Source organism: Triturus cristatus, chromosome 2_2, assembly GCF_964204655.1.
Source record: "Triturus cristatus chromosome 2_2, aTriCri1.1, whole genome shotgun sequence".
Classification (NCBI taxonomy): domain Eukaryota; kingdom Metazoa; phylum Chordata; class Amphibia; order Caudata; family Salamandridae; genus Triturus; species Triturus cristatus.
Genome location: NC_140582.1, coordinates 291,070,591 through 291,098,408, shown reverse-complemented (window position 1 = coordinate 291,098,408; position 27,818 = coordinate 291,070,591). Strand labels below are relative to the sequence as shown.

Here is a 27,818-nt window from a genome sequence, read left to right as displayed (position 1 = left end):
GGGTTGCAGAACACCTTATAAAAGTAGTGAAGATCCTCCCAATAGTATAAACACTTCTAACCAGAACTGCGCCCACCATTTCAAAGATCAGATGAACAGTCAGAACAGAAAGTAAATCCTTGGGAATGTCAGTTCAAAGTGATGGCTTATGTTAACAGTTTCTGAAAAGCATTTGCTTAGTATACCAACCGAACACAAGCAATACGGCATGTTGAACATATACAATATCAAAAACAAATTAGAAACAAGGTAGAGTTAAGAGGCTGACAAAATACCTTAGCAGGAAGATGATAGAGACCTTTCTTAGGAATTATATTTGGTTTCACAAATGCTAATGGTTTCCTTTGCAATACTCTGTTAATGGGTCTAGTAGTCGACACCGCTGGCTTAACATCCACCAGGTTTACATAAACTGCAAAAAAGCAAATTTACAACTCAGTGTCAACAGCTTTACAAATAATACAATAAGTAGAGTACAAATGGGAAAATAGTACAGCTTTCAATTTCAAGCAACATTTATTGTGAACAAAAAGCTTTTGGAGAATGTAACAAAATTGAAAGTCTGTAAGATTTAAGGGAATATAAGAATGTTTAAGAAGGGTATTCAGTTCCTTGAAAGGATGGTTGTCAGTGAGGTCAAATCTCAAATCCGTCGTAATTGATTGGACTCAAGAAACCTATAGGTAGGGAAGGGGAGTTCCCATATTCGGAACTAATGCCCTCACACACCCAGCAAGCTAGGTGTCATGTTTCATCATCTGGGCCTGCTCCTCGTCGGGCCGGCGGTGCAATGCCCGATGGGCACCCATGAAGGGGCTCTTTAGCGGAGATCTTTTGTTACTTGCCGTTGAGTGCGTGGGTGGGAGGGGCCTAAAGGGGGTGTTGATGAGTAGAGTGAGTTTAAAAACAGGTTGAATAGTCTGTAAAATGTGTTTATTTAGGACCGCTATCCACCTCATTAAAAAGTTAGATGAAGATGGACAGTAAGTATGACTTATATTAGTCTGTCACCTACTCTAGTGGTCGACATGTTTCATGCCCTCATGGCATTTCTTCAGGGCCTGTGTGTGTTACTATCTGCTGTGTACAGAGGGTGATACTATCACTATCTGGGTGTGGCACCACTAGGGTGTGCCAATCGTCACAGTGGAGCAACCTGCGTAGAAGGGAATATCAAAATTCATATCAAAATCATGTTTGCTTATCTACAAGGTTGCAACCGTGCATACCTCAAGCCAACCGAACCATCGTGAGGCATATGACATCAATCTAGTGATGTGCCTTTTATTGTCTATGTCGGAGTGCAGATAAAAACCCCCAGTGAGTGATCACAAATAGGGGTAGTGATAGTCATTCATTCGACTCATAGGTGAAACATCACTTTTATTCATCGCATAGGAGGAGGAGTAGCATATGACTATGTTAAGGTGAAACTCACCTAGAGCGACAGGTATTAGTGCTTCAATCAGCTCTTGGCGGCATCACAGGCTAGCCCATTAGGTATCTGTGAAATGAGATAAATGTAAGCCCATGTGTTAAAAGGCAATGGGTTTGGCTATTCAGGTATAGGATGCTGTTCCTAATCATGGAATATCTTGTTGTAGTGTGAGGTTGTGTGGGTAACAAGAAGTCCTAAGCATATAAGTGTTCTCTTAGTTCGTAAAGCAGAACTTTATAAACGGTTGTTACAGCATGGAGGTGTCATATCTGAGCTATCTTACAGTACAGTGGTTGTATTGTAATCTGATTGGTAATGCCAAGTGTTATAGCTAAGTATTGGGGTGTCGCCAAGTTTATTGGCCATAGCTGGTGGCTGGGCGGAGGCAAAACTCGCGTGTATTGGCCCAATGCGAGCCCAGCAGACCGCTTATGAGTCTAGTTCCAAAGGATAATCTACATGCTTGAGAGAGATGGGGGTTTTGTCCAGTGGCAGCTTTGACTCATCTAAGGAAGTGTAGATGTTTAAAATGCCTGCTGCAAACAAGGTCTACCATGCATTACAAAACAGTATTTTGTTTTGTGCATGTCTCAGTGGGTTCCTGCTTTTGCCACGAAGATTATTTTGTTATTGTGCAGTTCACAAGTTCCAATCATAATCTAGCACAGTGAGCTATAAACTGACGTCAAAGAGCTGCATGCAAACTGCATGGTACAAGTTAGTAAGTTATGCTTTTTCCCAGTCTTTCATGATCTCGATGCTGCTAAAAAGGTTTGTTTGGGTAGAAAAAAATCCTTATTATTAAAGGCAACGCTAACCCCTGTGTTATGTTCTGAATCCCGAGTTTGTGCTTCTCCAGAGCAAGCACTCTTAAAAATACGCCTACCAGTATGGATGACATGCGAATCCTACACATTGTAGTCCCTTTAGCCTTATGTAACATTTTCTATTAACTGATCGACCACATGTATGATTCATTGTCTCTGTATGTGTGTGATGTTAAGTGCTCTGACACCCTACAGTGGTATGAGAGGTGCTATAAAATAAATTAAATACATGTGCTATGGCGAGAAGAGAGGCATTGTTGGAGGGTAGTATTGAGGGAATCATTGAAGATTGTCAATCATTGAAAATTGTCAATCATTGAAAATTATCAATCATTAAAAATTGACAAAAGATCGTTGTATCCTGGTGCATAGTAAGGTCATTATTTACTATGCTTTAAAAGCTAATACAATTCAATATATAATGTCAAATGTCTTGTAAAATGCATCATTTTCCCCAAACTATTTTATGGGGAGAGCCCCTTTAAGCCCCCTTTGTAGTGGTCAGGCTCACTCGCAGCACTTGGTGTGCACTGTACAGGACTGGTCTGACAACATTTGCCAGAGCAACGTTAGGTTTCCAGTCCAGCCTTGGCAGGAGGAGCAGCTTCGGGCAGCGAAATAAAAACAATGAAAAGTTAGTCGCTAGATGCAGCACCATTCTTCTCATTAAGATTTTTTATTTTTGCAAATATTTTTAATATAAAAATAATAAAATCTTTAGTAATTAAAGTCTAGTTTTTGTTTGATGTGCACACGTGTGTATTTTTTTCGAATTACAGTTTTAATGTTTGACATTTAAATCATACAAATTGCTTGGGGGTCACCGGCTTACAGCAGTTACTCAATGGGGGTCCTCAGGGGTGAAAAGTTTGGGAACCACTGATCTAGAGTGCATCCGTGTGTCAGCCAATCGAACTAATTGCCACTACTCCCTAAATTCATTACTCATCCCCACAGACATATATTTTATAAAGGTCTAGTGTTTGATGGTCTCTAGTATCATTGATTAACCCATATAAACATATGCATGAATTCAATGTTGGATTGTTATATTCAGTATCGCAGCATAATCGCTAGCAGCCAATTTGATACTCACAGTTTCATGTTGCCTGAGGTGGTTCTTAACCTACCCGTCACCGCCAATGCTGGAAACAACGCGGGTGTCGTTCAACTTCCTTAAGTAGTAAGGGACTATGATCTGGATTGGTCTGTGGATCATGACCATGTGATCGAGTTAGAACTCAGAGTTGTCAGCGTTACGGTGGGCGCCATTTTGTAGTGGGTTCACTTGCGTGAGTGTGGCTATCTACGTCAGGTGCTGTAGTCTAAAGATGGTAAAATTGTAGGTTATGTATCTACAATTGTAATATGAACAACTACGGTTGTGATCAGGTTAAAACTCAAAGTTGTCAGCTTTTCGGTGGGCGCCATTTAGTAGTGGGCTTACTTAGGTGAGAATAACTATCTATATACGGTGCTGGAGTCTTATGTTGGTGTCAATGTGGGATGTATATCATCGTTTATAATTGTATTGAGAGCAAACTCGGTAGGGAGTTGAAAAGTGTCAATAAGTTTATATCGACCACTGTTGTCAGGGAAAATCACAGACAGTGCAAGGCCCCTTAAAAATTCAAAAGTTGTTACTGAGTCTATGGGGGTCCGTATATCGTAAGGTATTCATATGAGATTTACCTTAAGCTCACCCACGGGATGTCATCATTAAGCCCAAGGGAATCTGAGGACAAACGGTGTATCCATCTCTGTTGAATTCTGAACAACGCTCGTTGTGTAATGGTAGGGTGAGTTTCAAGGACCAACCACCTCAGTGATTCTGGGGTGTGTTTATGTTCCTTGTAGTGTGTGTACAGCCTGGTTGTCGTTTTCATGCACTGTATGTTACTTTTGTGCTCTGTTATTCGTATCCTGACCGCCCTCTGAGTCATCCCTACGTATTCAAGGCCACAAGGGCATTTCATAAGGTAGATGCAGTTTCTGGTGTTGCAGTTTGTGTGTCGTCTAAGTGGTAATTGTACCACTTGTGGACAGACAACAAATATCAAAGAAGTGACCTTGAGAGACAATTTCACCTGGGAGCTTAGACGACACACAAACTGCAACACCACAAACTGCATCCAGGAAGGAATGAAGTTGAACGAAACACGCGTTGTTTCCAGCATTGGCGGTGACGGGTAGGTTAAGAACCACCTCAGGCAACATGAAACTGAGTATCAAATTGGCTGCTAGCGATTATGCTGCGATACTTAATATAACAATCCAACATTGAATTCATGCATATGTTTATATGGGTTAATCAATGATACTAGAGACCATAAACACTAGACCTTTATAAAATATATGTCTGTGGGGATGAATAATGAATTTAGGGAGTAGTGGCAATTAGTTGATTGGCTGACACACGGATGCACTCTAGATATCCAGATGAGTTTTTAACAAAGACTCGAGGGAATAGGGCTCCCGATTATCCTTTGGAACTAGACTCATAAGCGGTCTGTTGGGCTCGCATTGTGCCAACACACGCGAGTTTTGCCTCCGCCCAGCCACCAGCTATGGCCAATAAACTTGGCGACACCCCAATACTTGGCTATAACACTTGGCATTACCAATCAGACTACAATACAACCACTGTACTGTAAGACAGCTCAGACATGACACCTCTATGCTGTAACAACCGTTTATAAAGTTCTGCTTTACGAACTAAGAGAACACTTATAGGCTTAGGACTTCTTGTTACCCACACAACCTCACACTACAAGATATTCCATGATTAGGAACAGCATCCTATACCTGAATAGCCAAACCCATTGCCTTTTAACACATGGGCTTACATTTATCTCATTTCACAGATAGCTAATGGGCTAGCCTGTGATGCCGCCAAGAGCTGATTGAAGCACTAATACCTGTCGCTCTAGGCGAGTTTCACCTTAACAGTCATATGCTACTCCTCCTCCTATGCGATGAATAAAAGTGATGTCTTTCACCTATGAGTCGAATGAATGACTATCACTACCCCTAGTTGTGATCACTCACTGGGGGTTTTTATCTGCACTCCGACAGACAATAAAAGGCACATCACTAGATTGATGTCATATGCCTCACGATGGTTCGGTTGGCTTGAGGTATGCACGGTTGCAACCTTGTAGATAAGCAAACATGATTTTGATATGAATTTTGATATTCCCTTCTACGCAGGTTGCTCCACTGCGACGATCAGCACACCCTAGTGGTGCCACACCCAGATAGTGATAGTATCACCCTCAGATAGAAACACACACAGGTCCCGACGAAATGCCATGAGGGCATGAAACATGTCGACCACTAGAGTAGGAGACAGTTAGAGACTAATATAAGTCATACTTACTGTCCATCTTCCTCTAACTTTTTAATGAGGTGGATAGCTGTCCTAAATAAACACACTTTACAGACTATCCAACCGGTTTTAAACTCACTCTACTCATCTACACCCCCTTTAGGCCCCTCACACCCACGCACTCAACGGCAAGGAACAAAAGATCACCGCTAAAGAGCCCCTTCACGGGTGCCCGTCGGGCATTGCACCGCCGGCCCGACGAGGAGCAGGCCCAGATGATGAAGCATGACACCTAGCTTGCTGGGTGTGTGAGGGCATTAGTTCCGAATATGGGAACTCCCCTTCCCTACCTATAGGTTTCTTGAGTCCAATCAATTACGACGGATTTGAGATTTGACCTCACTGACTAACCATCCTTTCAAGGAACTGCATACCCTTCTTAAACTTAAGTCTATCCGGGGCATGTATGCTGGACCTCATGTAAAAGCCCCCCGGTCCTCCCCCTTTTGTTATTAGAATATAAGACAATGCTCAGGAATGTGAATAAACTCCAAATGCCCATCAGAAGAATTTGCCTGTGCTGCATAGCATAGGCCATTCTACTTAACAAGTTAATAGAGAAGCCTACATTTGTCAGTCATTGGTTGTTTGGAGCCGGCAAATATGACTTTCCTGTATTCTTATTTTCTGCTTCACAAGCATTTCATCGAAAGAGAAGATGTAACATTTCAAATACCAATGTCCTCGATGGCATTGTCGGGAGCATGACACAAGCGAGGCAGGCTGCAGCTCCAGCACTATGCTCATTTTCATAGCGCATCTTTGGTGTCTCCCATTAGTAGTAAAGTTAGGTAGTGAGCCACAATGGATCAACAGTGATCCACTGAAGTTCAGAACTTTAGTGATACTCTGCTGAGATGTGCATAGCATGTCTGGCTGTCTTCCTCTATGCCTGAAAGAGAAGCACTCCTCTTACCTAATCTGGATTAATGACTGCCAGGGGCCACTGATGTAAATTACTGCCTAGGGTTGAGGCCATAGATGATAATCACTACATTTAGCCACTGAAGTTTGTTAATGGCAGGTGTCACTTGTTGACTGAGTGCCTGTGGCAAATCGATCCTCGATCTCAGGGGGGCCAAAAATGATGCTTGTACATGTAAGCGTCCTATGGCTAATATAGATGCGTGTTACTGACTGTGGTCATTGACGTATACATTCCTTGATGCCAATGATACTCCTTACTGCCTGGCCCACTGAGGCTCATTGCCTGGGATCTGTAAGCATGGCAAAATGTAAAACTGCATGGGTGCCTATGTCTGCTCGTCTATAGTGAACTGGTCTGCTCATTTGGTGCACAGGGATGAGACCGCGCTAATGCTTAGGTTAGAGTCACCACTGCAATGTACTTTAATAAGATTGCTTTAAATATAGAGTTTGTCAATAACGAAAACTACCACAAGTGAAGCTGCATCCATGACAGACCGAAAAAATGCACATAGTGACTCCTATTTAAAACGTTCATGTGTCTTCGGGCAGGTAACTGTTAAGAACATACCCTGTTACAATATTTATAATCCATTACAAGTGACAATCAAAAATGCCTCAATTTGCTTTCATTTAATTTTTTTCAGTATAAATCTAAGAAATCCACACCTGTAAGCACTGTCAAAGACAGCGGTCTGGTTTCGGCAAAACGAGTGTCTACTATGCCACATTTTACAATTCGATTTGCTATCAATCAAATTACTTAATTCATAATGCACCTACTACATATTCATTTCTTTCAGAGTCAGAAGTCCACATGTTCTGTATAAATATACTCTTGGAACTCTTTCTCCAGTCAATGTCTATTTGGTCCCAACGTGGGAAAACAGTTTGAACCGCCATAAGAAACAGCGCTTAGTCCTTCCTGGTGCACAGGAGTAAACTACAAACACCTGTTTGGAGTGACTGGCTGGCCTGCATAAGACAGCTCTTGGCAAAGGAAAAGCTTATCTTATCAGTTGAGCATAAGCTGAAGGCATTTAACCCTAACTGGTCCCAAATGTTGCCCTACTTAGTGAAAGAGTATAGGCAACTTCTGTGTCAACAATATTAGATGGTTCCGAGAGTGATTAACTGAGAAGATGCAACTACCCCAGTAGAGATCAAGCTAAGTAACAATAGAAGATTTAGAGGTGCGGTGAAGGGGGTACCTGAAGGCAATACCATGGTGCCATTAATGATCAGAGGTTTAATAACACATTGTGATATTTGTAATGATGTCCATTTGGTTTAAGGATGGGGGTGGGGTATGATTTTGTACTTTGAACATCCTTTATACGATAATCATCCTCCCCTGCTGGTCTCGTTGGCGAGGGCAATTCCTTTTAAATACTCTAATAATATTTAATCCTAAATATGAGCAGATTAAATTATCACAATGGTTTTTCAAATGTATTGTTCATGCAATGTATGCTGCACAACATTTTTTAATGCATTGTGGAATTTTCAGCAAATCTGGAGTGTTTATTCAGCACAATCAGGGAAGCGGTTGGATTCATTTACACCAGCCTCTCTAGACTTCAAAACAATTAGTGAGACAGTTTGTATGCATTCTCCCATATTTTTGTGAATGGTGAAGATCTGGCCATTGTGGCAAGAGTCTCCATAGATCCCAAGTTCCCATCCCATCCCATGTGATCCAATACTGCTGCGTTAAGGTACTTTCTCTTTCTCAGCAATGTAGGACCCCATGCCTTAACCAGCAGATATGTTATTGAGCGTTGTTTGCATTCATTTGGACTAATTGCACTTATTTATGTAGTCCGTCTTGCAACCCAAGGGATGTGGAATTCTTATTGTCCAACGCCCAAGACATATTGTTTGGGGTCAAGGGCAACAAGTTTGTGTGTATTTTGACCCTTGGGACAAGTAGGCCCAACCTCCCGCAGCACAAACCCTTTGGCTACCAGTTTGCAGTACCATATTATGGATCAGGGAAGGGCACGGTCTGCAGTTAAGGTAAATGTAAGCTCTGACTGCACTACTGACAGTGGTTCCAGTATAAAAATGTGTACGTTTTCAAAGTTTAGCAATATGAAGCTATGTAAAATGCTCCCAAAATCCTATATGATTTGATGCAAATATTTGCAGAAGCTTGAAAGCAAGATAGATTTTTTGCTTTCAAAATAAAATGTTCATAAAAAATGAAAGCAGGAAAAAAAAAACATTTTGCTAAAATACTGTTAAATGTCAGGTACCGTTGCTTTGCAGCATCATTTAGTAACATGTGTTGATGCAGGTTAGTATTTCCCAAAAATATTCATAATGGAAAATCAATGTACCCATTTTCAATAAGATTATGGGAAACAGAAATAAACAAGCATTGGCAAAGCCAGTAGGTCTGAAATTGGTGATCAGTTTTTTAGTCTTGTTTTGGCATGGGTTTGTAAAACCTTATCGGTGTGGGAGCTGCCGGGCCCTCACCATTATAACAAACATTGGCAAAAGGAAGCGATGTTTGAGGTCTCAAAAAGTACACACTGCCACAGTAGTTGTTACTGGCACTGAACAAAACTACTTTGTGAGCCAATATGCTCCTTGTGAACAAGCAAAATTATTTCACTCACGGTGAAGCTAGCAGATACAGAGAGAGACAGACAGAATTTTAATAAACACAAACGGTCAGGGTCAACGCCAGACCAAATTAGTGGCCCAATTATTAAAGAAAGTCTCAAAAGTGCACCCATGGTATACATCTTTGCATTAAGTGCAGCTAAGCGGCTTTCAGGAATTCCCAAGAATTTACAGAAGTAGGACAAGAAATAGTACTCCTAGAAAATATTTGTGAACTGCATTTTAGCATGAGCAAGTATGTTGTGTAGATTTGCTCATGCGAAAATCTGAGTGTTTGCAAGTTCACTTTCCCTCCAACCACTTTTTTCACCAACTTTTGCCATTGTCAAAAGTACATTTCTAACATTTCTCAGTAAAGAAAAGATTAGAGAAGTGTTGTTGAAAACCCTTAAAACATGCAAGTTAGTAGCTTTGAACAGTCTTAAAAGGGCATTCTAACCCTGGAACTTTATCATACCACTACCTTCAGCCCCAGTATATAGATCAGCGGAAACATGGAAACATAAGGGGATTGTAAGTATTCAAACACTACTATGGTATGAGCCCTAGCATAATCAGAGAGGCTATATCAGAGCTCTTACATAATGAGATTGCTGCCATAATTTGTCTCCACACTACATGGCACCAAAGGGACAAGTGGATTTTGTTACAGGACAAGTAGATTTACGAAGTAACCTGCCCCATGGACAAGTAGATATTTTATTAAATTCCACACCCCTGAACCCTCAAAGTATTGTGCGACCAACAAATCAAAATTACGATTCTATTAAGGACACCGATATGAGGAGGTTTATCCACTTACTTTACATAACAATAGTGTCCTTATAACAGAACATTAACTTCAATATTCATGGGTGTTCATCTCTAAAAAATAAGTCAAAAGAAACCAATGGAAAATCACATTTCCGGAACATTCATCTCTCCTGTCTCCGCCACCATCTTCAGTGCTTTGTGTCTTGAAGGTCATTGAAACCCACAAACTTAGTCTTCATCATCTCTAGTCGTATTTTGTAATAAAAATACATTTCATCACCAGTTCGGTTATAAACTCGGCACATTCTTCCGTAAACAAATCAATACACCATATCATTTAAATCCGAGGAATGACAAAGGTAAGTGCCACACGTGCCAAGAGTACACAGTTCCACTGGAAAAAAGTACACGTAACAGTAGGGTGGGGTAATAGTCACCTCTGTGTCTTAAATGAATCAAAACTTTGGCGCAAAAAATAGGAAATTGTGTATTCTATTTCATGGCTGTAGATGAGGATTACTCGTCATCAAATAATGTTACCACATAAAATGCTACTTCCGAAACAAGTGTGAAATAAAATATCTGGGGACAGACAGCGAGTGACTCTTTATAAGCTCTGTACATCACACATCTTTTAGGCCCGGGAGACCACATACTAGTCTAGTTTGGCTATGTGTCAAGTTTACACGATGGTGGCGTTTCGAAGGTGGAGAGACCACTACTGTGAGCTATAGTAAAGCGGGGTTGCAACAATTTTTCCCTATGGGATAGGACACAGACATGATGTTGGCAACTAGTTCTGGGAGTTCCCTGCATCTGTCTGCCAGTAAGAGAGGAAAGGCTTTGAGAGTTTCAGAAATACATTCTGTGGCACCCTTAAGGTATAGAATTCTCTCCTGTCTGGACTAGGATCGGATTACAAATTACAGTGTTTGGCAAAGCAGCGGGAGAGACATAGCCCTCCATGTGAACAACGGCAGATAACAGACCCAAACTGGAAATTGCATAGAGCAACAGCAGTACGAGGCAGTAAGTGATGAAATGGCTCAAAGGTAGAAGGAAGGGGCAAAATTCTGCCTGCCACACACAAAAAGTAATGGTTGGAGTTGAGCTGGATTTAGTTGTGGGCAAACACACCGAGGACCTTAAGGGGGTTATTGCTGTGCAGGAGAAGAATCTGAGGAAGCTGGATGCAGTGCAGAAGGAAGCCATCTCTATAGTCATGACTGGGGTGTTCTGAAACAAAGGTCACAGATCATGGCAGACCTGAAATTGTGCCCCGCAGGCCACATGTGGACTCGGCAGATAACATGCAGGCAGAACTGGATGCTGAATCTGATTTCATAGGAAGGGAAACTGAGGTACGGCTGCTGATGGATAACACTGTATACATATTGGAGCAATTCAAACTACAAGAGATATGCAAGGGATTACTGGGCTGTCCAAGTTATCAGAGGCACTAATTCTGTTGATAGATATTCTACTACTGGCCTCATCACTTGGTCAAAATATCTGGCTGCTGGTGACAGGCCAGAGAGGAAAGTGAAAAATAAGTATATCATGTCCTGCCCCTGAACTAAAGGACTTTCTAAAAATGGGTAATAACTGGAATGAAAATGGATTTTTGATGTATAATTGGACCATCTAATCTCCTATTCTTAAAACAGACTTCAAATATTGGATGTCCACCATCTTGAAGTGTATGTATAGAATCCACGAAATTAACTTTCTCCAATTTACAACTAAGGATAAGCTATTGTCTTTTTTTAATAAGAAAAATGTTTTATTAAACCTGTGGAGTGCAAAGTTGAAGAGCAAAATATTCAATTTCTTAGCAAATCGTTGCTTTTGATGCTTACTGCTGTTTCTGTGGAGAGAAGAGAATATTTCCCCAAGAAACAGTTAAGTTGATGTTCCAAAGAATTAAAGCCGCTGGATAGTCTGCAAAATCCAAGTACTGTGTGCCTGTAGTATCGCATAGGCGGCAGATAAGGGTTTGTGGGGCTTAGGGCCTCACCAATAACTTATAAAAAAGAGAACAAGGATTTGGCCACTACCTTTCACGTTGTCTATTAGCTGGAAGCAGTGAAGCTCATGCATCCCTACACGCTCACTTTCAGCATTTCCAAAAGGTACTGAAGTGGGATATCCAAGACAAACAATGCTGCAATTCAAAGCCATCTAATTTGTAGACCGTTTGCACCCAAGCATTACACCGTTCAAGGCAAAATAATTTTCTTAACTGTTGAAGAACTGCCCTTTTTCAATGCACCCAACAGCGTACAACCTTCTTAAAATATAACTTTGACTCATTCTTGGGGTAAATTACTTAATATGCATTTTCATTTGGGATAATATAGAAATTTTTTTAACGGAGCACAAACGGTCTGTATGCCTCTTCAAAGAACCAACAAAACCAAAACATGATCCTAAACCTCTGCATGTGGCTCATGAAAATATGCCCTGCAAATTGTATATTAACTTGTATGTTTACACACATTGCTAGGTTTTTATCTCACCCACGACTGTAAAGGGGGGCTAAATAAGTGGGGTTCAAATCATTTTTGTCTTGTAAGAATGTGGCAAGCTTTTGCTATTCCTGGCTGACGCGGATGGGGCCCTCCGGGGCGCCAAAGCTCTACTGAAGGACTTTGGTCAATTGTCGGGCCTGAAAGTTAACTGGGGCAAGACTTGTGTATACCCCATAACACAGCATGGGCGGACTCCCCCCTCCCTGGGAACAATACGCTGTGAGGACAGTTGTTTGCCGTATCTGGGAGTACATATTTATCACAGCCAGCAAGGCCTGTTGGAAGGGAACGTGGGTAGGGCAATCAGGGGCCTGGTTGGCAGTATCGGATTCTGGAGCACCCTTCCGCTCTCGGTGGCGGGGAGGGTGGAGTTACTGAAGATGGTGGCGCTCCCACGCCTGTTGTATTTTTTCCGTACGCTCCCTATTTGGGTACCGGCGTCGCTATTCAGCAAGCTCACGGCCATAGTTATGGGCTTTATCTGGGGAGCTGGCAGGAGGCGGGTGGCGCTGGCCACCCTACGACAGCCCAGAGCTGAGGGTGGGCTGGCAGTACCCGACTTAGAGTGGTATTATCTGGCTGCCCAGTTACAATGGCTCACGCTGGCGGTGGCTAGGGAGTTTAGAGGCCCGGAAGGCCCACAGGGCAGACTGATCCCGCCATGTGCTTTCCTTTATTGTCTTACAGCAACGACTCGCTCCGGCTGTGTTGGAACCGAAGCCTACGGAAGGCCGGCATTGCTCACCCTTACGCCCCAGAGATCCCATTAGGCATGTGCACGGCCCTCCCGCATGGAGGGGATTGGTTGGGATTGGCTAACTGGGAAGACCTCGGGGTACAGATGGTGGGGGACCTGTACCTAAAGGGAGTGCTTCAGCCATTCCAGGGGCTACGGGACTCCTTTGGGATCCCGAGGGGAGACTATCTACTCCACGCAGCCCTGGTGGCAGGTCTCCAGAAGCACTGGAACGCGGGACTATCGGAACCCCAGACGGCTGCAGGATGTCAATATGTGGTCATGGCAGCGGGCACAATTAAGGCCATTACGTGCCTATACCGGAGCCTGACGACAGAAAACCTAGCCCCTTTGAACGCTCTAAAGGACAAATGGGAAATGGATATTGGGAAACCTATCCCTGCACGGACGTGGCCCAAGCTACAGAGACGGGCCTGGAAGAGCACACGTAATGCCCGGTTGCAATTGGTGCAGTACTTCACCTTGCATAGGGCATACTTGACGCCAGCTAAATTATTTCAGTATTTCGGAGGCCCTACACCGCAATGCCCTCGGTGTGGGAAGGAGGGGGCTGACTTCAAACACATGTTCTGGTCCTGTGGGTCACTAAGTCGCTACTGGGACGAGGTTATTGATTGCTTAAACCAGGTGACAGGGCGGGACCTGGAGGTGGAACTGGGAGTTTGTTTGCTGCTATTGTTTCCCTACACTCCGCGTACAAAAATTACGAGCAAGTTTTGCGATTTAGGGCTAGTTATGGCCAAAAGAGAAATCACCCTGCACTGGAAATCGAGAGTTGGTCCCAGCTTTGCGAGATGGAGAGCGACTTTCACCAAATGGGCATGTAGTGAGGGCACGTTCAGGCTACAGTTAGCACTGCGGGGGAACGATGAAAAGGTGCTGGACATGGCACGTGCATGGGAGGCACTAGTGGTTGAGCTCCAAGGGTGGGTAACGGATGAAGTAGGGGACGATGATACAGTGGAGCAGCCTGCGGAAGCGCAGTAATAGAGATCTACCAGGTAGAACACAAGCGATGGAACGAGTACACCACTTTTACTTACAGAACTGAGCCTGACTATTGAAGTGGGGAGTAGCCCACAACCAACAACACAGCAACTTAAAAAGAGAGAATCATCCTTTTACCTTGTATTATGGCACACTGACATGGGGGGGGGGGGGGGGGGGGGAGGGTGGAGGGTGAATGTGCATATAGGAGTGCTGATGGGTACAGAATATCTGGATGACAGCGAATTAGATTATATAACACATTGATTTCCGGAAGTTGGATATGTCCATCAGCATGAGGGTAATTATTGAAAGGTAATTGTAACTGAAAATATGCAATAAAAATTGTTTTTTGAAAAAAAAAAAAAAAAAAAAAAAAAAAGAATTTGGCAAGCTTAACGTTCACAATTTTTCCACAATTTTAGCGGGTAGGGGTAGTCCTGAAATGGGCGATAATTGTTGGTATCCGTAGGATTAAGCAAGGTCTTCTTTAGTAGGGGAAATATAGATGGCACCTTCCAATGGGATGGAAAGATGCCATTGGCAAACATATTACATGAGGCAATTATTTCTGGTGCCTGTTGGGGGAGTCCAAGGATCAAGGGAGGATCGGATTTAGTGTCCTTAAGGGAGAGAGGTGACTTGCTCTAGAGTTGGATTGGTGAATTTAGAGGAGAAAATGGAGCAAGTTCTACCATGTTGAAGGGGTTGTGCTAGAGGAAGATTAAATCTTACTGCTAGATGGCCTGTCCAAAGTAGTGATCAGGTTGAGATATGTAACAAGGATGGATTGTTGATAAAGATACCATCAAGACAGTGCCCAGCAGAATTAGTGGCACCTGCAAATATCTGGGAAAGGCCAAGACTGGCAGTCAGGTCAAGAATAATCTTTGTGTTCTTAACAATAAGGTCCTCAAGATGGAAGTTAAAGTCTTGTAGTACAGTAAAGTTTGAGGTGCTAGGAGAAGATTCTAGAATGGTGCTAAGGACTTGGAAAAAGACGTGCCTAGCGCCAAGTAGCCTGTTAAAAAATAAGATGCAGGTTTCTGTTATGAACAAGATGTCTAATGCTTGGGAGCCAATCAAATCTACAACTTCGAGCTTGTGTTTGATGAGGGATCTTGTGTTATTTAAGGCGCAACATCATTTATTGGAGCTAAAAGTCAGAAGCAGTAAGGAAGGAATTGTCCTGAGGGAAGCTCTTTCTCGCGCTGCCCTCTAACCTAAAAAACAAGTTACTTACCTTCGGTAACAATATATCTGTGAGAAACAGTTAGTTAGAGATTCCTTACACTTAGAATGACCCCCAGGCGTAAGGCTAGATCCGGAAAGTTTTTTCGTCAGCAGTACCTCCGAGCATCGGAAGGTGGCGACGGTCGGCTCTGCGTCCGTCGCTGGCGTCGCATTGCCGGGATGAGGTCGCGGCAGCTACTTGGACGCCGCCCTAGCGTGCTGTCAGTTCTGTACACTACTTCCCACCCCATAAATGCCGAGCCATGCAAGACACTGACCACTGGTGCACAAAATTAGGGCCCTGAAAGGATAAAATAACCCTAGAAATCAGTTCGGAGAACGGGGAGGATGGGTGGGGCAGTAAGGAATCTATCACTTCTTACAGATATATCGTTACCGAAGGTAAGTAACTTGTTCATCTGAAAGAAACACATAATGATAGATTCCTTACCTTAGAATAGATACCCCAGCAATACCAACCCCGGAGGTGGGTCTGCGAACCAAGTTCACACCAGAAAGTCCTGGAGAACAGAACGGGCAAAGTCGTCGTCTCTCCGGACATGAATGTCCAGGCAGAAGTGATTGGTGAACGTGTGCAGCGATGCCCACATAGCCGCCTGACAAATGTCGTTCAGAGGAACTCCTCGTCCTAGAGCAGTAGTGGCTGCCGTCACCCTGGTGGAATGGGAGCGCAGCCCCACTGGAGGCTCCTTCGCATGAGAATAGAATGTTTTGATACACAAGACGACCCATCGGGAGAGAGTCCCCTTGTGTATGGCCCGACCTTTATTGGCACCCACGTATCCAACAAAGAGCTGGTCATCCACCCGGAACGGTTTGGTGCAATCCAGGTAAAAGGAAAGCGCCCGTCCAGACGGTGGAGCCTCTTACTCTTTCGAAGGATGCGGAAAGAAGGTGGGCAAAGTGATAGTCTGCCCGATGTGAAAGGCAGTGACAACTTTGGGCAAGAAGGATGGACGAGTCCTGAGGACAACTTTGTCTGATGCACAGACAGAAAAGGAGGCTTAGAAGAAAGCGCCTGCAGCTCACTCACTCGTCTGGCAGACGTAATGGCCACCAGGAATGCAGTTTTAAGAGTTAGAAGCCTCGAAGGACAGTTGTGATGCGGCCTAAAAGGAAACACACATTAAATAGGTCAAAACCAGGTTCAAGTCCCACTGAGGCATAACGAAGGGAATAGGAGGAAAAAGATGTTATGCCTTTTAAGAAACAATTTACAACCGGGGACTTGAAAAGGGAAGGCTGATCTGGAAGCCGAAGGAAGGCAGAGATGGCCGAGAGACAGCACTTGATAGTGCCCAGAGCCCTGCTAGACCAAAGAAAGAACGAAGAGAACCTCAGAGAGAGGGGCAGCGAGGGGATCCACAGCATTTGCTTTGCACCATGCCACAAATTTGTTCCACCGGCAGGCGTATACCGTTTTAGTGGAGGGACGCCTGGCTGCCAGAATGACATCACAGACTTCGGGGGGCATGTTGAAAGAAGTCAACTGCCGCCGCTCAATCTCCACGCAAGGAGGTGGAGGCTGGACAGGTCCGGGTGGAGGAACGTCCCTGTTGCTGCGACAGAAGATCTTCCCGAAGAGGCAGACGGGTCGGAGGATCGATGGCCATGTTAAGCAACCCGGGATACCAGACTCTTCTTGCCCAATCCGGAGCCACAAGAATGACTTGGGCCCGGTCGCACCTGATCTTCAGCACTCTGGGCAGACGTGGTATAGGCGGAAAGGCGTACAACAGACCGCAACTCCACTCGTGACAAAAAGCATCGCCTAGCGAGTGCCATCTTGGAAATTCCAACGCACAGAACTGCTGACATTGCGCGTTCTCTTCGTTGGCGAAGAGATCTAACCAAGGCTCTCCCCACTGTCTAAGACACCTTGCACCACCTCCAAGTGAAGACGCCATTCGTGATCAATCATGCACCTGTGGCTGAGTCCGTCGGCCCTGGCGTTCAGTGAAGCTGCCAGGTGTTGAACTACCAAGGAAATGTCCTGATGTTCCAGCCATGTCCAGAGGCGCAGGGGCCTCTTGACATAGGGTCCACAACCCCACCCCACCCTGTTTGTTGCAGTACCACATGGTGGTGGTGTTGTCTGTGAACACCTGCACTACTCTTACCTGGACAGAGGGATGAATGCCTTGAGTGCAAGATGGATCGCCCGGAACTCCGGAAGATTGATATAGAGCTCGGACTCCTCCGGAGACCAGAGGCCTCTGATCTCAGCCTCTCCCATGTGGCCGCCCCATCCCAGAAGCGTCCGTCACCGCTGTATGTTCTGGTTGGGGAAGGGAGAGGGACCTGCCGTTGACCTAATCCTGGTTCGTGAGCCACCACTGCCATTGTCGTGCAGTGCCCTCTGAGATCTGAACGCCGGACAGATTCCCCTGATGCTGCGCCCACAGGAACTTCAGGTCCCACTGCAGAGCCCGCATATCGCATCTGGCATGATCGACCATCAGGATGCAGGAGGCCATGAAGCCCAGCAGCCTCAGGGTCATTCTGACCGAAACCCAGGATCGAGGCTGAAAGATCAGAATCATAGCCCGAATATCTCGGACTCGCTGTTCGGCAGGATAGACCCGAAACCATGCAGTGTACAGAACCCTTCTGATGAACAGGAGCTTCTGAGAGGGATCCAGGTGTGACTTCGGCACATTGAATGAGAACCCCAGGGAATGCAAGAGGTCTGCCGTAGTCTGGAGGTGGGAGACGACTGCTTGGGACGAGCCCGCCTTTAACGACCAGCAATCGAGATAGGGAAGACAAACCCCTGATCGGCGCAGATAAGCTGCGACCACCGCCATCACTTCCGTGAACACCGGAGGGGCGCTGGGAAGGCCAAAGGGGAGCACAGTAAACTGAAAATGCTCGTGGCCTACCGTGAACTGCAGGTAAAGCCAGTCAGCCGGCAGGACGGGGATGTGAAAATAAGGGTCCTGCAAGTCCAACGCAACCATCCAGTCTTGCGGGTCGAGGGAAGACAAAACCTGAGCAAGGGTCAACATCCTGAACTTCTCCTTCCGGAGGAAGCGGTTGACGTTCCTGAGATCCAAGATAGGACGCAGGCCCTTGTCCTTCTTGGGAACCAGAAAGTAGTGGGAGTAACAACCACAACCTACTTCTGGGACAGGAATGCGCTCGATGGCTCCCTTGGCCAAGAGAGCCGTAACTTCCTGCTGGAGAAGGGCCAGGTGATCCTCCGACATGCGGTGTTATTGCAGTGCCATGGCTTGAGGGGTAGCCTCGAAGGGGAGTATCCCATTCGGACTATATGCAAAACCCACCTGTCCGACATGATGGTGCGCCAGTGGGGGAAATGATGGCGAATCCTGCCACCCACTGGCGTTTGATGGGCCTGAAAAGTCGGACTAGGAAGATTTGGAGGCTGCTGCAGAGTGGGGTTGGTGGACTGGCCCGCCCGCTGGCCCCCGAAACCACGACGGTTGTTCCCACGTCCCCGGCCATGCAAAGGTTGGGTAACTTGCTGCGGCCTGTGGCCCCAGGCGGAACGTAGTGGGCACCCCTTCCGTAGCCACGAAAGGGGTGAAACGCGGACTGTGTGGGGCAGCTGGGGAGGTCCAAGGACTTGGCCGTAGCACGCGAGTCCTTGAAACGCTCTAAAGCGTTGTCCGCTTTGTCGCCGAAAAGGCAACGGCCATCATAGGGCATGTCCATGAGTGTATTCTGGACATCCCCAGAAAAACCAGTGGATCTCATCCAGGTGTAGCGTCTAAGAGCTACCGACGAAGAAAGCGTTCTACCCGGAGTCGGCAGTATTCAGTCCACAACGTATGGCAAACTTGGCCGCATCCCTCCCGGCGCAACAGCCTGGAAGAGCACTGTCCAGGCCTCCTTCGGACACTGAGGCAGCACCTGCCCAACCGAGTACACCACAGAGTGGGAATAACGGCCAAATAGACATGCAGTGTTTACTGACCGCAGTCCCAGGCTGGTGGAAGAGAAAATCTTTCCAAGATGATCCAGCTTCTTGGATTCCCTTTCCGGTGTGGCGGTAAGGAATGCACTTTAGTAAGTAGAGGCTTGGACCATCAAGCTCTCAGGGGTGGGGTGTTGGGAAAGGAGGGTGGGGTGTTGGGAAAGGAAAGTGGGGTTGCCCGGGGCGGGCGGTGGCGTCAGGCAATCATCCTATCCAGGGGAGCCCCCATGTTGGGCCTGGACCAAGTCCCTAAAAGGACGTCAGTAAGGGCCTAGTTGAGCAGAGGCTCCGAAGAGCTCGCCTCCGGCTGAAACACCTCTGTCAGGAGGTTAGTCCTGACTGCCACGGTAGGAAGTTCGAGGTTGTGAGCAACACCACAGCGTACGAAGCTCCCTCCTCCGTAGCCACAGTAGGAGGAGACAACATGCCACGGTAAGGGGACGTGTCGAGACCACTGGTATCCCCCAGTTCCTCTCTCCAGTCCTGTTCAGATTCTACCCAATTAGCTAAAGAGTCACCTGACCCCTCCCAGTCCTCCTAATCCTCATCCTCTGGGTATTAATCTGGCTGAAAAGGAACCCCCAGGAGTAAACGGGGGCACAAAACCCCCTCTCAGCGCCGGATCCGGAGTCGGGCAACGTTGGTCTGGCTCCGGGTTCACGGCGGGATGGAGGCCGGGGCCTGGATCCAAGGGGGGCCTGGGGCACCAAGGCCGGAGCCGACGGCAGAGAAGGCCTAGGCCCCCCCAACCGGTTCCGCGGGGCCTGAAGGCATGCTGGCGGGTCCTGGCCACCCAAAGATGGCATGCATCGCCTCGTAGAATGTACAAAGCTGGGTGGGAGTCGCTCTGAGTCCCGGAAAGGGAGGGAAATGCGGAGTCCACTCTTCGGGACCCCACACACGGAGCCGCGGGATGGACACCACCCGCAACCTCGTCGGATCGGCTGGCCGACGAGGAGAAGTTGAAGAGCGATGATGCCTCTTCGACTTCTTATGCTTCGACTTACCCGACCGCGAAGACTTCGATGACTTGGACGAATGGTGGCGACCAGTCCCTCGACCTCCCTCGTGACCGGGACCTCGAACGGAGCGGAGCCGACTGCCGATGTTCAAGCAGCTTTCGGGACCGCTCATGCAAAGCATGCGCGGCCATAAAATTGCCAGTTGATACGAAGGTGGCGATAGGCAGTGATAAAGTTGTTCAAGTGGCCCATTTTTTGAACACTACAAAAGTGGCTGGTTTTGGCGATATATATTTGTGGACTGAACTGATGAAAACTAATGTCCGCTCAAGAGAAATCAGTTTGTTATCTCTATACCTTAAATTCAACAAGCGACATGACATCCCTACAAAAAAATGTCCTATAAAAGCACAATGGAGGTATATAGCTTAAAGCAACTGCTTGATACATATTCTACAGTTCAATACAGTGCAGCAAAATTACACCTTGCGACTTGGGCAGATGCATTGTGAGCGTGTTAGAAAAACTCCACTCCCACACCGGAAAGGGTGGTGGTAACGGGGTCTTTCCAGACATACACAGTGGTAGCTTGGCTCGAGTGGTCAGGGGTCAGGCACCGTGTTAAGCATACGCCATACCCACACAATGACCATGCGTGCATCCGTTCCAAAAACGACACTACACCTTAAAAATTATGAAAATATCTGTGTTTATCTTCTTTTCTCTTAGTTGCTGATTAAATAAATAATAATACAATCACAGTACACAAGGCTTTATCTGTGGAAGGGTACGTCAAATAAATACTGTCTTAACGATTCAATAAATAAGGTAGATCATAAATAATCAAGGCATAAATATAAGTGCATTACATTACAGGCAATTAAATATTATGAGGCAATAAATACTGTACGACAATAAATATTGTGAAACAATAAATACTGTGAGGCAATAAATAGGATAAATACAATAAATACAGTGCTCTCAATAAATAATAAAAGCCAACAGTTACACTTGTAAATCAGTTCACATTCCTGAGGTACTATGGGATGATTTGACCCAATCCCAGCTTGTAAAGATTTGGATGGCCTGAGGGGTATACTCCCTGGCTTGGACAAGGCTGAGGCCTAAACTGAGGTAGACAAAGGGGGAATCTAGAGATCTGGCTCTCCCACACTACACCACCCCTCTGTATTAGTCTCAGCTCACCCCTGGCACAGTCAAGCTGGTTCCAGCACCCTAGGTTAGTCTCTCAGGGCTCCACAGGGCCTTAGGCGCCCTCTATTCCACTTACTGCCCTTTCTATGTAGCTCCGACGTCGCTGGAGTCGAGTCGACGCCGTGAGGCGGCTCCGGTTCGATGTCGGCGGCCTCGGCGCAATGTCAGTTCTTGACGACGTCGATAGGCGGCTCCGGTTCGATGTCGGCGGCCTCGGCTCGATGTCGACCTCCGGTTCGATGACGTCGGGCTGTTTTGGCTCGATGTCGACTTCGGGCAGCTCCGGTTCGATGTCGGCGGCCTCGGCTCGATGTCGACCTCCGGTTCGATGACGTCGGGCTGTCTTGGCTCGATGTCGACTTCCGTCGGCTCCGGAGTGCGACCTCCACTCCCGACCTCCAGCACGCTTCACCTTGGTCTCCGGCGACTCCGGAGGGCGGACTTCACTCCCCCGTCGACGCCGCTCACTTGACCTCAGGTGTCTTCCTCCTCGACCTCTGGTACTCTCCACGACCTCCGTCGGCGCCCTCTCGACCTCTGGCGGCTCCGGGTACGACGTCTGCTTTCCAGTCAGCGCCGCTTCTCCACCTCGGGCTCCAGGTCTCAGGCTTCTCGACGTCGGACTCCAGGGAAACCAATAAACAGGGCAGATTCTGGCTTTTCTTTACTTCTAAGGCCTGTTCCTGCTGTCCAGGTCCTTAAGATGGTTTTTCTTGCTTTTTCCCACAGAGGGCTCCAGGCTGGGCTCAGTCAGTAGGGACTAGTATCAAGGGTGGGTTTATGGACCCCACTCCAGGCACAAGTTTCCACCCCTGCTGCCTCACTCCTTCCTCCTTCAGTTCTGTGCTCCTCTCTCTTCACCAGTCAGGTGCCAACTGCCAGCTCCAACTGTCAACTCTGGCTTAGCTTCCCAACATTCCAAACCGCCTCCAACTGTCACAGGGTTCTGGAATGTTCTGGAAGGTGCTAGTAGGTTCCAGTGGGTTCTGATGATGTCACAGGTGGCCACCATTTTGTGCTCCAGGCCCTCAGACAGAAGTTCCAGGGGTAGATAAAATGGCTCCCTGAATCTGCATCAATACGAAAAAGTCTGGTGGTTCCCAAAAAGGAAAAATACTAACAGGGTTTGAGGCAAAAGTGGGACAAAATAAATAATGATGAGGAGGGACCACCCAAAGGGCTGACAGGTCTAACACGCGTCCCCCCCAGCTGAAAGTGGGGAGAGCTACCCAACCCCTTGGGAGTTCTCATCACTAAGGCGGAAATACCTTGAGAGACCGTCTGCATTGGCGTGGTCCACTCCAGGCCGATGTTCCACCTGAAAGTCCATCCCCTGTAGGGAAATAGACCACCTCAACAACTTGGGATTCTCCCCCTTCATCTGCATCAGCCAACGAAGGGGTCTGTGGTCGGTCTGAACCAGGAAGTGCGAGCCAAACAGGTATGGCCGCAACTTCTTCAGAGCCCATACCACTGCAAAGGCTTCACGCTCTATTGCACTCCACTTCTGTTCCCTGGGAAGTAGTCTCCGGGATAGGGAGACCACGGGTTGATCCAGACCCTCTTCATTGAGTTGCGATAACACTGCCCCAATGCCATATTCTGATGCATCTGTCTGGACAATGAACTTCTTGGAAAAGTCTGGGGCCCTTAAGACCGGGGCCTCGCACATGGCTTTCTTCAGCTTGACGAAGGCCTGCTGACAAGCCTCCGTCCAGACTACCCGTCGAGGTTGTTTCTTGGACGTAAGCTCCGTGAGGGGGGCCACGATGGTACCGTACCCCTTCACGAAGCGGCGGTAGTATCCCGTGAGGCCCAGAAAAGCTCGGACCTCAGTCTGTGTCTTGGGGGGTTCCCAGGCCATGATGGCCTCGATCTTCGCCTGGAGGGGTTGCACCGCTCCCCTACCCACCAAGTGTCCAAGGTACACTACCGACCCCTGCCCGATCTGGCACTTGCTGGCCTTGATCGTCAATCCAGCTTGTCTCAGGGCCTGGAGAACAGCTTGCAGGTGACACAAGTGATCCTCCCAGCTGTTACTGAAGACGGCTATGTCATCCAGATAAGCAGCAGAGAAACTCTCCATTCCGGTGAGGATCTGGTTTACCAGGCGCTGAAACGTGGCAGGTGCGTTCTTGAGCCCAAAGGGCATCACACAGAACTGGTAGTGGCCATTGGGCGTGGAGAAGGCTGACCTTTCCCTTGCTCCATCAGTCAAAGAGATCTGCCAGTACCCAGAAGTAAGGTCAAAGGTACTTAGATATTGGGCAGCTCCCAGCCGGTCAATCAATTCATCCGCCCTAGGGATCGGATGAGCATCAGTTTTGGTTACTGAATTCAGTCCCCGGTAGTCCACACAGAACCTCAGTTCCGGTTGGCCACCCGGTGGTGCGGCTTTGGGTACTAACACCACCGGACTGGACCAGGGGCTGCTAGAAGGTTCGATCACTCCTAGCTCCAGCATCTTAGTGACTTCACTGTTAATGCTGGCCTTCACCTTGTCTGACATCCGGTAGATCTTGGACTTCACAGGTGGGCTGTCTCCTGTGTCCACATCATGGACGCACAGGTGAGTCCTACCCGGAACAAGGGAGAACAACGAAGAGTACTGCCCCAGGACCTGGCGGCAGTCCTCCTGCTGTTCAGGAGTTAGAGATGGGGAGAGAATCACTCCCTCCACCGACCCATCCTTTTCTTGAGACGCAAACAAATCGGGGAGAGGCTCGTTTTCCACGTCCTCTGCTCCGTCAGTCACCATCATCAAGATGACTTCGGGCCTCTCGTGGTGGGGTTTGAGGCGGTTGGCGTGCAGCACCCGTAGGGGCTGACGAGGGGTTTTAAGGTCCACCAAATAGGTAGCCTTACCCTTCTTCTCCAATACCTCAAAGGGTCCTGACCAGCGATCCTGGAGTGCGCTAAGCTCTCCTGGTTCTATCACCCACACCTTCTGGCCAGGCTCCAACTCCACCGGGTGAGCGTTGTGGTCATACCACGCCTTCATTACTGCTTGGCTGGCTTCCAAGTTGTCAGAAGCTTGCTTCCACAACTTAGCCATTTGGCTCCGGAAGGCCAGCATGTAGCTCACCACGTCCTGGGGAAGCTTTCTGGGAGTTCTTTCCCATCCGTCTCTCACCAGGTTGAGAGGTCCACGTACAGGGTGCCCGTACAAAAGCTCGAAGGGGCTGAAGCCCACTCCCTTCTGTGGCACTTCCCTGTAGGAAAAGAGTAGACAGGGTAGGAGGACGTCCCATTTCCTCCGCAGGCTTTCAGGCAGACTTCTGATCATGCCTTTCAAGGTTTTGTTAAACCTCTCCACCAGACCATTGGTCTGGGGGTGGTAAGGAGTTGTGAACCGGTAGGTCACTCCACACTCCTTCCACATCGCCCACATGTACGCTGACATGAAGTTGGTCCCCCTGTCGGACACAACTTCCTTGGGAAAACCCACTCGGGTAAAGATTCCCATCAGGGCCCTAGCCACAACAGGTGCTGTAATGGTCCTCAGAGGTATTGCCTCTGGGTACCGTGTGGCATGATCCACCAAAACCAGGATAAACCTGTGACCAGCTGTAGTAGGTGGATCTAACGGACCCACAATGTCGATGCCCACCCTTTCAAAGGGGGTGCTAACGACTGGAAGTGGTTCCAGGGGAGCTTTCAGCTTCACCCCTGTTTTCCCACTGGCTTGGCAAGACACACATGTCCGACAGTAGGTGTCGGACGACACTTTCATCTGAGGCCAATAAAAGTGTGGGACAAGACGGGCGAAGGTCTTGTCTTGCCCCAAGTGTCCTGCCAAGGGGATCTCGTGAGCCAACTCCAGAAGGAAGGCTCGATAACGTTGAGGGACTACCAAGGCTTGTGACGATCCATGTAGGGGTGCCTTGGGTTCACTGTAGAGGAGGCCATCCTCCCAGTAAACACTGTAGTTCCCTTCAACGTTCCCTGCTGCCTGGGCTGCGGCCTGACGCCTCAGCCCCTCAAGGGTAGGGCACTCCCTCTGGCCCTGGCAGAATTCCTCCCTGGACGGGCCTCCCTCCACGTGCCACTCGGCCGGGATGGGTAGGTCCTCCAGTTTGGTAACATCCCCCACCGCAGACTCCTGGTCCACCACCTCCGGTGGTCTATCCGTCCTACGGGGCGCGGACGCCGAGGCAGGCTCCTCCTGTCCTCGGTTCTTCCCTTGACTGGCAGCTGGCTGGACCTTTGTTCCAGGCTCCAGCCGAAACGAACTCCCTCTCCGGGTAGTCGCGGACCTTGTGCTCACACAGGCCCAGTCAGGTGTACCCAGCATCTCCGTATGAGTCCGGTATTCCACCTCCTTCCAAGCATTGTGCTCCATGTCATCCCCAGTAGACAATCGACTGGCACGGCAGGGCTTACGGCAACTCGAAGTGAACCTGCAACCCCCCCCCATTCAAAGGGAACCTCGGCCACCGGATAGTGGCCTGTTCTGCCGTCAGCCATCGCGGCTGGGTGGAGTACATCGGGAATTACCTGCTCTGGAGACACCAGTTGGCTACGTACCATAGTCATACTGGCTCCTGTGTCTCTCAGAGCCTCCCCTCTTTGGCCGTTGATGGTGACCCACTGCCCATACTTTACGGTATTTGCGGGCACCTGGATCTTAGAAACCATCTCCCGTTCTCCCAGGGACACTAAAGTGACACCCGCCCACTCCCTTCCCTTAATTAAAGGCATCTCCTCCCCGAGCACTACACTAGCTACTCCGGGGGTCTTTCCTCCAATGGGAGGGGGTGGTCGTTTCGGGCACTTCGCGTCTCCCTTGTAGTGTCCAACGCCACCGCACTCGTAGCAATGGACAACCCTTGGCTGCTGACTCTGGCCAGGATTAGGGTTTCCGGGTGGGTTAGCCCTAGGGGTGAATCCTGTTCCCTTCCCTTGGAAGTTATTTTGGGGGCCTTTGGAGAACTCCTTTTTCTTTTCCCCTCCCTCTTTCTTCTGGGGGGCGCCCTGTCCGGCCTTTTGAGTATCCCCTCCAGTCCCCCTTGTGGACACCCGGGTACTAGCCCAAATGTCCGCCTCCTCAGCAAGCTTCCGGGGATTGGTCAGCTTGCTATCCACCAGGTGTTGACGCAGTTCAGGGAAACATTTTTCGAGCAGGTGTTCCTTCAGTACTAAATCAAACAACCCCTCGTAGTTCCTCACTTCACTGCCCTGAATCCAACCCTCTAATGCCTTCTTTGCATAGTCCAGGAAGTCCACCCAATTCTGTGTGCCCAGTTTGTGACTACCCCGGAACTTCGGTCTGTACTTTTCGGGTGTTAGTCCAAACTTTCTTATGAGCGCCAGTTTCATGGTGGGGTAGTGGGTCTGCTCATCCTCCTCTAAGGCCAATAAAGCATCCCTACCAGCTGGAGGCATGTACCTGTACAATCCCCCTCCCCAGTACTTCTCTGGAACCCCATGGGCCCTTAACGAGACCTCATAGGCCGCTAGCCACTTGGCAATATCGTCGCCCACTCCATAGCTAGCTACAATGTCCTTTGGCAGGTAGGGTTTGGGTTCCCTAGTGAACTCTCTTTCTTGGTCTTTGCTGCCACCATTAGGAACAGTGTGTGCCCCGACTCTTAGGATCTGAAGATCTATCTCTTTCAGCCTTAGCTCATGAGCCATCCTCTGTTCCTCCTTCTCTTTCTCCAGCCTTGCTAAGTCCCATGTGAGCTGTCTTTTCTCCCTCCGGTCTGTTAACTCCACTTCAGACAAGCCACCGCTAGAGGCACTGCTGCCCTTCCTGGAAATGGTTCTGGGCCCCGCTACTAGGTTCCCCACCTCAGGTTGGTACAAACCAGCTCCCTCACTGTCGGGCTCTCTATCCCTGTCCTCCTCCTCAGCCTTGCTTTCTCGTCGTGCCTCCCCCCCAAGCCCTTAAGCTGGTTTGGAGTGCACCCTTCTTTGCTCCTGGGGGACAATACACCCCCTCCCGCTGACAAAACTCCCTGAGTTGGGCCACAGTATAGGTTTCCAGGTCTTCTAGCACAAACTCCATTTTGCCCACTCAGAACAGAAGACAGGTTTTTACAGAAGCAATGCAGGGGGGTACCTTTTATAATACCTCCTCCCACCACCAGAGTAAATTTGGAAAAAACAAAAACTCCCAATTAGGAAGGCCGCTTTGAGAAAACTCCAGGTGTAGGCCTATGGACTACCCACAGTTATTGTCGAGTATGCGTAGGCACAGCTC

General features: G+C 47.9%; 1 protein-coding gene across 3 annotated transcripts in view; it reads right to left on the bottom strand.

The window, feature by feature from the left end:
- The window catches only part of LOC146862153 (RNA exonuclease 1 homolog), a 919,286-nt gene that overhangs the window by 690,259 nt on the left and 201,209 nt on the right, over nt 1–27,818 (bottom strand). For all 3 annotated transcript variants that reach the window (XR_014978103.1, XM_085641330.1, XM_085641329.1), the window contains exon 5: nt 276–412. Coding sequence is in view for 2 of the 3 variants with exons in the window: in XM_085641330.1 (XP_085497456.1) it covers nt 276–412 (137 nt within the window). In the remaining variant the exon portion in view is untranslated. The remainder of the gene's footprint in view (nt 1–275; nt 413–27,818) is intronic.